The following is an 11,354-nucleotide window of genomic DNA, read 5'->3' as shown; positions in this document are numbered from 1 at the left end:
ATTATTATTATTATTATTATTATTATTACTATTATTATCATTACTATTATTACTCCTGTTACAACCCCATCAATGAAAATAGTATTACTCACTGCTCTTGCTACTGCTGCTGCTGCTATTGTTGTTGATTGATGATCCTCTGTTCTTTTACTGTAAATGTACAATCATTACTATGATGACCCACAAATCATGTTAACTACATCGTACTTCTCTCTCTCTCTCTCTTCTTCTTTTTTGTTTGTTATTGTGATCTGTCTTTATTACTAATCATAGGGGGCTGGTTTGTTTAGTCTGGCGTATATTGAGCCATACAAGAAAAAAGAGGAAATCAGCCATCGTATATATATATATATATATATATATATATATGAATATACATAGAAACCAAGGAGACAAATACTAATAATATCAACAAGACCTTCACTCTTCATAGTTTTCTCTATCTATCGATCTAATCTCTCTCTCTCTCTTTCTCTCTCTCTATTCTGTGTAGTTGAATGGATGAGGCCTCCGCGTTGGTGGCTTGGGGACGGCAAGTCCTTGCAAACAGACGCTTGCAGAAACAGCGTGAACGCCTAGAACGTGAGCAAGAGAAAGAACAGAGTGAGTCCTCTGCCCATTTAATTAACCCCGCTGCGGTTCATCGCATCAACACTTCATGGAATTCCATGGATCGTGAATTAGAGGCACAACCATTCCTGGATGAATCTGCATTTATTCAACATAGTGTTAACAACGGCAGTCCATCACTACACACTTCTGCTTTTTCTCCAAATATGAGGAAGAACACTATTCAGGACACTGTGGAAGTGGCGCAGCTCAAGAGACGTGTGGATGTAGCCAAACAAACTTTACGTGAATTGTTATTATTAGAGAAACGCAATGAAGCGAAATTTCAACGTCGCCGCGAAGAGTTGCAAAAGATGTTGGACCAAACCCGCCAACATAATAATACTACTAATACTACTACTAATAATAATAATTATAATAATAATAATAATAATAATAATAATAATAATAATAATAATAATAATAATAATAATATGATGATGATGAAGAAGAATCGATCAGATGAAAGAGAACAACAACCATCCATTCTTCCCACACTGGGAAGGACGATGGGAGAGTCTGAGGCCGCACGAACAACAACAACAACAACCATTAAGTCTTCATTACCCATTCAAAGGGAACAAGTGGAGGAATTCCTTTCCACACAAAAGGCATTATTGAAGAGATTACATGATGAAAAAGTAGAAGGCGCTGCAGTGGCGGCACTAACAACATGTGCAAATGGTGTGCAGGAGTGGGAAGATCGGGTGTTGGCACCATTACGTGAGGCATTTCACGGCTGGAGACTACACTTAATACCGGCTCTTCGTCAATATTGTGATATTGTGCAGAAACTCCCAGCATTAACTCCACCAATGGAAGAAAAGGAAGAAGAAGAAGAGAATAAAAGATCCCCACGCCAGTTTAAAGACCCTTATCAAATGAATACATCTGGGGATAATATTTCTAGTGGGATGGAGTCCTCCTCTTCCTCTTCCTCTTCCTCTTCCTGGAGGATAAACAATCACAACAAAAACAAAACGAAGAATGAGAGAAAAATAACAGGACCTGTAGAAGAAAGTTCACCCTATGATGGATTGATTGCGTTAAAAGGGAAAGTGGCTTTACCAACAGTAAGTAACTATCCTGATCTAAAGTATATAGATACACTTCCAGTAAAAGAGTCAATAGAGGTGATTATACATGCACTTGTAAAGGCAGGGAAAGAGACCTCAACTTGTCTCTTATCTCTTATGGAGTTATCCGTTCAGAAGGATGCACGTTTGTGGGATCTTCTTATGATGGCTGAGCAACAAATAAAAGATCAGCAAAATGCACTTGAGAATGTTCATAACACACTTGAGAAATTACATGAGGAAAAAAATAACCTTGAGATGGAGGGGACTAAGCTTAGTGATGATATAGAAGAACTACAACAGAAGATCTTAACATTAAAACTACAACGAGATCAACATCAACAGGATGAAAAGGAATGTACAAATGAACTAGAAATCCTACGTGTTCGTATAAATGAAATAAAGCAAAAACTGGAGCAAGAAGCTTCTTTAAAAACGGAATCTTTAAGAAGAATAGAGGAAGCTAAAGATAAAGCCGAACGTGCAGTCCAGCAGAAAGCATTACTTGAAGTAGATATACAAGCAATAGAAGAACAACAAAAGATATTAGAATCTGAATTGTTGACATTACGTCGTACTGCTCGTCTTGCAAAGGAGGAAGAAGAAAAAGCGGCGGAACTCCGACACGAACAATTTAACGAATTCCGTGTCTCTCAATCATCACTCCACACTGCACGAAGATCCTATATGGATCTACAAGAACAACAGGAAGAGGCACAGAATGAGTTAGTCTCTCTGCGTTGCTGTGTAAAAGAATTAGAGAGTCAAATTGCCAATGAGGAACTGGAGTGTGAGCGGGTCCTTGCAGAGATTGAAGTTCAACGCGGTGTGGAAGCCACCGTGCGGGATGAACTCGCCGGTGTACGTAAAGAAGAGGCACAACTTCGTAGTGAAATAGCAGCATGGCGTTTATCCCTTCGCCGTGCAGAAGCAGAGCAGGCAGAGGCAGAGACAACATTACTTTATCGCAAACAACTGACAAATGGAGAATCAGCAACCACTAATACTAATACTAATAATAACACAAACACTACAATAACAACAGGTCCACCAACGCAGCGAAGTCTTGCTGACGTTTTATTGGAAGCGAACGGTGAAAATGATAATGGACTGTCTGCGGTAGTGGGGCTTAGCGGTGTGAAGACTACTTCACATCCCCCAGAGAGAGAAGAGGCAATGATGATGAAGATGACAAGAGATAATAACAAGAAAAAATGGCAGCGCGAACCGGAAGAACTCTCAGTAAAGCCATCACACTTCTTAAGAGAGCGATCACAGCAACAACAAGAAGAAAAAGAAAAAGAAGGGAAAGAAGGTGCGGGAGTGATGGGAGGGACAATGAGTGGAAGAAGGAACAATAGACCTTCCATATCAGATCATAATGACAATAGAGGCGTTAATGAGGAACATCATGGACCTCCCCTTATGGTTTCACGGCCATCACGTCGTGAAATGTATCTGAACTTCGTGGATGAATCTAATGAATTGTATTCCACTAGAAGGAATGTTCAGGATGATTCCAATGGACAGGTTGGATAACAATGTGTTTTCAAAATAGACTTTGATTGAGGGGGAATACATGTGGGTGTGTGGGTGTGTGGGTGTGTGTGTGTGTTTCATTCTTCCATTGCCTGAATTCACAAAGTGTACACATTACAATTATGAAAGAAAAGAAGAAAAAGAAAATAGACATTTCATGTTCTCTTTGTTTGGTTTCTTTGTGTTGATGTTTTATATATATATATATATATATTTGTTTTTCTCTATATGTTTTCTTTTTTTCTTTTTTTCGTTTCTTTTTTTTTTTCTACATGTACGACTTATCTCCTTACGGGTTGAACTTAAAAAAAAAAAAAAAAGTTAGTAAAGAGAAGGGGAGTAGAGTAACTTCTTTAAAAAGTAGCTGCTGAAATAAATGGGAGTTGTTCGCTATCACCTGCACATTGCCGACGGTGGGGATCCAACTGCAACTGTTACCGCCGCCACTTTATTTGCCCATTTAACATTACGATGTGGACAGCTACGCAATTATCTCTTGCTGAGCGCTAGTACTACAGATGCCAAGCGACAGAAAGACTCGAATTTACCAAATTCCAATAGTGCACGCATGGTCCAACTCACAGCCGCAGCCGCAGCGGCAGGAGCATCGCCGTCTTCAGGAGAAGGCACAGAAGATCAGGTACTCCTCGCCGCAGAGGCACTCTTACGTGGGGATGAACATTTCCGCTCAATGATTAATGAGGATGAGAATCTCTGGAGTACAGCTGTTGCTGCTGTAAAGGATCGCATTATACCTTATCCATGCTTTAGCTGTAGCTTTGTGGAATCGGAGATGTCTCTTGCAAAGTCTAAAGGACGTTATTTTGATTTTATTGCCACCGCAGATGTTGCCAGTTTTGATTACTTATTGGATTATTACATGGCATTACGAGTGGAGGAGTCGAAAAGAGAAAAAGAGAATTCTCTGGAGGAACGACATCGGCGGAAAGTGGGTTTGGTGCATATATTATGTGGTGAACCCGCCCGTGCTGGACATTTACTGCAACGATTTATGGAGTTGCTTTTAGATGTGGATAGTAAAGCACCAATGCAGTTAGTTAATGACAACGACAGTAATGGAAATAAGGATAATAATCAAATGATGAATAATAATGATGATGATCATAGCTGCTTTGCGTGGATTAACCGTGCAGATAGTGTTGTTGCACAGATGTACCAGCTATTAGGTGTTGATGTACTCTTTGAAGTGCTATAAATGTTGATTGTGTGTGTGTGTGTGTTTTCTTCTGGCCCTGCATAGATGTCTATTTCTTTGACGATCCATCTCTTCTTTTGGAGTTAATTTGAAGAAAATGAAACAAAACAAGAAGAATGAAAAACGCAAAAGAAAAAAGAAAAAAAAAACAGAATGGACAAATGTATCTGTGCTCTTTCTCTGAAACCTCTGAAAAGGTCATGAATAAAAAAAGATATATATATATATTTCCACTCACTTACGTTGTAATGTGTCTTGTTCTTCCAATTCCTTTCTTTTTCTTTTTTGTTTCCTTTACTCTTTTTTCCTCACTCTCTCTCTCTATATCTATATCTATATCATTTTCTCAAACTTTTATATATTATTGAATGAAAGGAGAGTCTCCGGGCGAGTGGGAAAAAAAAAAAAAAAAAGGAGTAAAGATTCCACCATGATCACCCGCACCCGAGCTCTCATGTCCCTTAACGTGGGCCAGGCCTGTCGGGTGATGGGATTTACCGCCCCACCGCTGGACAAGCGCATACTAAAGAAGCGCTATGTGGAGTTAGTGAAGAAACACCATCCGGATCAACACGGACCAAATGCCTCCGCAGATCGTATGGTGATCGTCACGGAGGCGTACAAAACTCTCGGCCGGCTTTTAGATGACGGGCGACGCGGACGCGCCCCATCGGATTTATCACAAGGCACTCACACGAGTAGTGGAAATATTCACAATAATAATAAAAGTGCGAGAGATGAGATGGAGGCGGAGGCGGCGGCGTTTGTGGCTCCCGGCGCACCGCTCAGTATGGCGGGATGGACGCTGCCGTGGCAACGGGGCCGAACCGTATCTTCACAGAAGCTACAGGAACAGGAACTGCAGAAGGAGGTTTCGTCACTGCACGAATATGTGAGAAAGACACGCGCAATAGAGCGTGAACTGTTGGCACGAGCTGATCGTGCAAAGGCAGAGTTGAAAATGTCAGAGGGATCGCATGGATTTACGGCAAAACACTTTGAAGAAATTAGACGCATGCAACAACGTGATCCATCTTGGGCATTAAAGCGAAAACCACTCATAGTACTTATAGGGAAGTATTATAGGAAGCGACTCTCAGTGGCACTGAGTCGATGGTGGGATGCTGTTCAATATGTATTCCTTGGTCGTTAGAAACATGGACAGTGTTTCTTATTTTTACTTTTGTTTTTCGTTATTATGCATTGATTGGCATTATTTGCTCCGTCTTTCTCTTTATTTCTATCTGTCGGTGAATATATATATATATATATATATATATATAAGGTGATCATTTTTTTTTTTCTTTGATGCAGTTGTGCATATATTCTGGTGTTATATATTTGTGTATTTATGCACATGGAGTCCATTCGAAAATTCTTTAACTGAGAGAGAAAAAAGGAAGAAGTGGGAAAAGTAATGAAAATACAATAATGAAGAAGAATAAAAAAAAGTATTTGAAATTTTGCTGTATTTTTTTTTTTTTTCTTTCTCTGTGTTTCTCTTTTTTCTTTAGGCCACATTAGCAACGAAAGACAAAACATAGCTGCACCCTCCCCTTTTCTATTTTTTTTACTCCATCTTCCTCCTCCTGGTGCTAATTGCTGTTATTGCTATTCACGAAAGAATATCCAAGTTGTGTGGTTGTGGCTTTTTTCTCTCTTTCTTTATTTCTGCCTGTATTCAGCTGAGAGAGAAAAAGAGAGATGTCCTCTGAAACGGGAGTACCGCGGGAGATCCTCACATGGATGCGTGGTCTGCAACTCCCACGCACTGTACGTAACCCGAAACGAGACTTATCCAATGGCTTTCTTGTTGCGCTTATATGTTCTCGTTATTGGCCAGAAGTAAGTATGCACTCCTACGAGGATAAACTCAGTGAGGCGAACAAGCGTAGTAACTGGGATATGCTGCGAAGGGAGTTTGCTCGAAATAACTGCCCCATCAGTGATCGTATGATAGATGGTTTAATTGCCTGTCGTGATGACTACGCAAACTCATTACTTCGACAGTTGTATACACACTTAACAGGACGCGTTATTGTGGAGGCCCCACCATTACCAGCACCAATGGTAGAAACACCACAAACATTTATGACTCATTCAAACGTTCAAGCTCCATCTACACTAAGTATTGATCTTTCTAGAACATCTGCGGATAATTCTAATGTTGTGACCTCACGTGTGCGGGAACTACCAGTGCGAAGTATGGCAGCATTAAGAGGAGCAGATCATGTTTCAGTACCTACAACTACAAAGAAACGTGTTTTTCAAGCTATTACAGATGATAAGATAAGTTCAGATCTTGCAGCGTTGGCAATTGACGATGGTCAAGGTGAAAATGGTAAAAAACCACCAATGGGATTTTCCGTCTCATTGCGCCGTTCAGAAGTACAACAAACAGTTGTACGTCCACCTCCAAAACAAGAAAAACGAAAATCACAATCTGCAGATAACAAAGATCAAAAACAACAGCAACAACAACAACAACAGGTGGATAGGCCAAGTCTCGGTATGTATGTTGCTACACCAGAAGAAGTAATTGAATCTCTTGTACGGAAACAAGCGGCTGGACAAGATTGGCCTTGTGCACGTGATAATGCCACAGCCTTCACAAGTTATTTTCTTCGTGAAGAGGCGACATTTAGTGCGTTAGTACAGTGCCGTGTGTGGAGTTCACTCTTCTCTAACGTTAATGAAGTGATGGAGTCTGTCTTTTATCATGGGTTTTCCCTCGCAAAAGTTGCGGAACTTTTCCTTGCGACTCCATCTTGGATATCGCGAGAAGACGAACAACAACAATCACCACACTCATCCCAACAAGAACAAAATCATTGGAATCATCAACAGGGGCGAAGTCGATTACCTTCCTCTCACTCTTCCTCTGCTAAAGGAGAAATATGGAGGAAACAAGCACCGTCAGAGAACTATTCAATACCACAACGTTATGCATTTGTAGCCTCTTTGCTTACGAGTATGTCAGATGCTGATGCTTTTATTACCGCATCAGTTTACTGTGAAGATATTTTACCACATGCGAAGGTTTCCTTATGTTCTCTTGAATATCCAATCGCTGATATTCATGCAATACTACTATGTGCTGCATTACCTACAGATAGAAAACTTGCAGCAAAACTTTTACCCGATTTACTCTCTGCAGTGTATGATGCTTTAACAGGATTGAATAATATTCATGGAAGATGTAGTTTTTATCTTTTATTACGTTCTCTTTTGATACGTCTCTCACATGGGATGCGTTGCAGTTCTTCACGATCTCCTTTTAAACGTTCTGGAAGTGTAACCTCTGTTTCTACCCTGAGTGAAGATGATGCCCTTACGGCAAGTATAATCGCCATCACGGGGTATAATATTGTGGCTGCTCTTTCACATGAATCCCCTACGGTGCGTCTCGTTGGTGCCCATCTCGCTACTGCTCTTGGCTCCACCAACTGTTGTCCTACAATGACACTCTTTCATACGGTGTTACCGCTATTGCGTGAAAGTATGATAGGAACCTCTATATTGTTTCATTGTGTATGTGCTGCTTGGCTGCGAATAACAGTCCGGTGTCTTAATAGTCCATTAAGTGACACAATCTCAACCGTATCAGAAGGTGGGGAATATGAGGGATTACGTACCCGTGCGATTGAATGTATGGTATCGATGGTAAATACTCTTCGTACTACATTACAGATGCCAGGATCAAAAAAGATGAAAATACACATTGCCGAACAATTAGCACTTTGTCTAGATGAATTCTCAAGCACAAGTGAGATGCGACAACTCTTTAATGCAGATGAACTCGCTGTTTCTATCCTTACAACTCTTAAAACAGTACCAGAGGGAGGTGCGACAATGTTTTTATCATCTCCACCTTCTGAAGATGGACGATCACGCAGTCAATTAGGACGATTAGGACGTTCACGCCAATCTTCATGCCTCTACAGTCCACTGCTTGGTCCATTGCAAGTTAATGGTTCACTACGGGATTGTTATCCACTTGCTCTTGCAGAAGCAGTGATTGTAGTATTTCCCCCTAACGAGGGATTCTTATCCACTAATGTAAGTGATAAGGCCAACAATAAAAGGAATAGCAGCGGTCTCTCTGCGAACACTGCTACTACTTCACCTACAGCAGATAATGTCTCAACCCGACAAATCATGGCGAAGGCTACAGCACTTTTACGTAAACGTGTAGTACCAGAAGAAACGGTTCAACGTGTAAAGTGGATGTATAGAATTATTGTTTCTAGTAGAGGCGATTCTGAATTTCCAGAACGACCCGTATCTCTTACAGCAGAGGCCGCAGCCATGCGGTGGAGTGTTGTTATGCAGCATATGTATCTTGAAATTGCCGTCTTAGCTGCAGCGGCGGAAATGATATTTTCACAAAAAGATGCAATGGCGGACACAGCAGCGAACATGATTGCACAAATAGCAGGAATGGCTCAACAGGTGGTATTGCGATGGTATACAGAACTGCATAGAGATGGCCACACATTACTTCAATCAACTTCTAATGCTAATGGTAATGCAGTTAGAAGAGCATCCGCGACAACTCTTAACTTGCAAGAACGATTAGCAGATGCGATGTTGTGGTATCATAAATCTTTTGGTGGACCAGCAGGACAAGAGCAAGGCCAACAACAAGACAAGCAACGATCCAATAGTATATCTCATCGTGGAGCCGGCAGGAAAATGTCGTAGAGGTTTTACAAAACCAAATGGAATTGGGGAATACTAGACTGAAAGGGGAAGAAGAAGAAAGAAAAAGAAGAAAAAAAGGTTTTGTTTTGAATCTTGAATTTTTTAAATTCCATCCAGTGGAAGAAGGAAAATCCTGTATTGTCCTGTAAATAGATGTAAGAAAAGAAGAAGAAAAAGAAAAAAAAAAAGCGAAAAAGAAAAAAAAAAGAAAAAAGAACAGTTTTCGCGCACATACACATACACATACTCGCAAGAAGAAAAGGAATGTGCAGCTGAAGAGACACAAAAACATGTGAAGAAGAAAAAATAATAAGACATTTTTTCTTTGTCTTCATGGTTTTTCCTTTCTTTTTTTTTTTGTAAATTACTTCTCTTATACTTATATTGATATTCTTCTTTATTATTTTGTTTGTTTGTTTCTTCCTCTTTTCTCTTCTCTCTCCTTTATGATATCTATGCTCGTTTTTGTATTTATAATATGTATAACTTTCCATTTTCTGAGAAGAACACCTCGGCCACATCTAGTTTAAATGGGACTAAAGCAGAAGGTGCCACCTAAGAAGGCCGCTACAAAGAAGGCTAATGCAAAGAAGAGTTTCGCCGAGGCAGCGGCAGATGCAGCGAAGGCCGCCGTTGAAACTGTCACTGTTCGCACTGAAGCGAAGGCCCCACGCCGTCGTGTGAGTTTTGAGGGAGTTGATCCGACAAAAAAGTCATCCGCTGGAAAGTCTAGCACGTCATCATCCGCAGCCGCAGCCGCAGCCGCCAAGCGCGCCGCAGTGGGTGGTATTATTGAGGCTAAAAAACGTCGCCGGGATGCGGAAGAAGAAGATGAAGAGGCCGCAGCCGCAGCCGCAGAAAAGGATGTAGAGAACGCCGACAATCTTCATGATAACCACAGCGAGGAGGAGGATGACAGCAGCCGTGATGATAATGAGAGCCAGAACAGCGAGGATGACTTGAGTAATGTGGCCGACGCTGAAAGTGAGGCGAGTGATGAGGCGGCGTGGGAGGAGGAGACAAACCCGTTTGAGAAGTCCCAACGTGATGGCACGCGTCTCTCCTACTCCGCCCTCCGTCTGCGTTTTCTCCCGCCGGAGTTCCAAGAGCCGCAGTTGTACAAATTCCTCGAACAGTTCGGTGCCCGCGTGCTGAATTGCTTCTGTGTGCGCAGTCGCCGCACCCACCAGTCGAAGGGCATTGCGTATGTGCAGTTCGACACCGACGCGGTGTTGCCAATTGTCGTTGAGGAGTGCCACGGTATGTCTCTCGCCGGCCGCGCCGTGCAGGCCCACCGCGTTACTTTACACCGCGCGATGCCCACAAAAGAGAAGACCACACGACGACGACGACTCGCGTATGTGTACAGCACTCGTGGAAGACCACTGCAGCGACATGATGTGCGCCGTAAGAATCCAGTGGCGGCGTTGGTGAAGTATACAAAGAAGGAGGCGGCGAATAATGCGCATCTGCAGCGACTTGGTATTGACTACGAGTCCCACAGCTTCGCAGAGCAGTTGGCAAGTGTACCAAAGAATCTCATCATAAAGAAGAAGAAGAATAAAAAGCAACAGGATAAGAAGAAGAATAACAAGAAGAGCAAAAAAAGTGATAAGAAGAGTGATAAGAAGCATGTTGGTCGTGGTGGAAGCAGTAATGGTAACGGAAACGGTGTTGACAAGAAGAAGAATAATAATAATAATAACGTGGAGTCCACAGTCGTGTCTTCTTCACTGCCAACAGCAGGAGAGACAAAACGGCAAAAGGTGGAAAATAAGTCCAATGGCACCACTGAGAAAAAGAAGGTTCCTGTTAAGACTCCCACTACTACTACTGCTACTGCTGCTGCTACCACCACCACTGCTTCACGTGTGGTAAGTAAAAAAAAAAAAAAATAACAGCACATCCACCCAATCAAAAGCGTCACACTGGCGTTAAGAAAGGGTGAAAAAGACATGAGACTGTGGTATGAAAAGAAAAAAAAAAGAAAAAAAAAGAAGTTAAAAAAAAAAAAAGAGTAGGTGGAGAAGTGGATGATGAGGATGCGAGAGAGTAAGCTGACAGAAATGCAGTACAAGGACGTGTCAGTTTTAACTATTCACACTACGTGATAACGTTTAAGTGAAAGTGGCTACCCACGAAACGATAACATCGAGCCAATGACATGCATACATACATATACATACATGCAAAGAAAAAAAAAAAAAAAA

The 11,354-nt window shown here is 41.5% G+C and overlaps 5 protein-coding genes across 5 annotated transcripts; all 5 read left to right on the top strand.

Moving 5' to 3' along the window:
* Positions 1-497: 497 nt before the first annotated feature.
* On the top strand, positions 498-3,224 carry TM35_000252170 (uncharacterized protein; the record flags this gene model as incomplete). Its single annotated transcript, XM_029027808.1, has 1 exon — positions 498-3,224. One exon carries the CDS (start codon positions 498-500, stop codon positions 3,222-3,224), a length of 2,727 nt encoding a protein of 908 aa, XP_028880987.1.
* A 376-nt stretch (positions 3,225-3,600) lies between these two features.
* Positions 3,601-4,440, top strand: TM35_000252160 (uncharacterized protein; the record flags this gene model as incomplete). The annotated part of the gene is made up of 1 exon (XM_029027807.1): positions 3,601-4,440. The coding sequence occupies one exon, from the start codon at positions 3,601-3,603 to the stop codon at positions 4,438-4,440; it is 840 nt and encodes a 279-aa protein (XP_028880986.1).
* A 430-nt stretch (positions 4,441-4,870) lies between these two features.
* TM35_000252150 (chaperone protein DNAJ) lies at positions 4,871-5,593 on the top strand (the record flags this gene model as incomplete). Its single annotated transcript, XM_029027806.1, has 1 exon — positions 4,871-5,593. One exon carries the CDS (start codon positions 4,871-4,873, stop codon positions 5,591-5,593), a length of 723 nt encoding a protein of 240 aa, XP_028880985.1.
* A 551-nt stretch (positions 5,594-6,144) lies between these two features.
* Positions 6,145-9,144, top strand: TM35_000252140 (uncharacterized protein; the record flags this gene model as incomplete). Its single annotated transcript, XM_029027805.1, has 1 exon — positions 6,145-9,144. One exon carries the CDS (start codon positions 6,145-6,147, stop codon positions 9,142-9,144), a length of 3,000 nt encoding a protein of 999 aa, XP_028880984.1.
* A 530-nt stretch (positions 9,145-9,674) lies between these two features.
* TM35_000252130 (RNA-binding protein) lies at positions 9,675-11,042 on the top strand (the record flags this gene model as incomplete). Its single annotated transcript, XM_029027804.1, has 1 exon — positions 9,675-11,042. The coding sequence occupies one exon, from the start codon at positions 9,675-9,677 to the stop codon at positions 11,040-11,042; it is 1,368 nt and encodes a 455-aa protein (XP_028880983.1).
* Between the last annotated feature and the right edge of the window lie 312 nt (positions 11,043-11,354).

This window comes from Trypanosoma theileri (genome assembly GCF_002087225.1).
Source record: "Trypanosoma theileri isolate Edinburgh chromosome Unknown TM35_Tth_25_V1, whole genome shotgun sequence".
NCBI classification, from domain to species: domain Eukaryota; phylum Euglenozoa; class Kinetoplastea; order Trypanosomatida; family Trypanosomatidae; genus Trypanosoma; species Trypanosoma theileri.
This window is presented reverse-complemented; position numbering and strand designations above follow the sequence as displayed.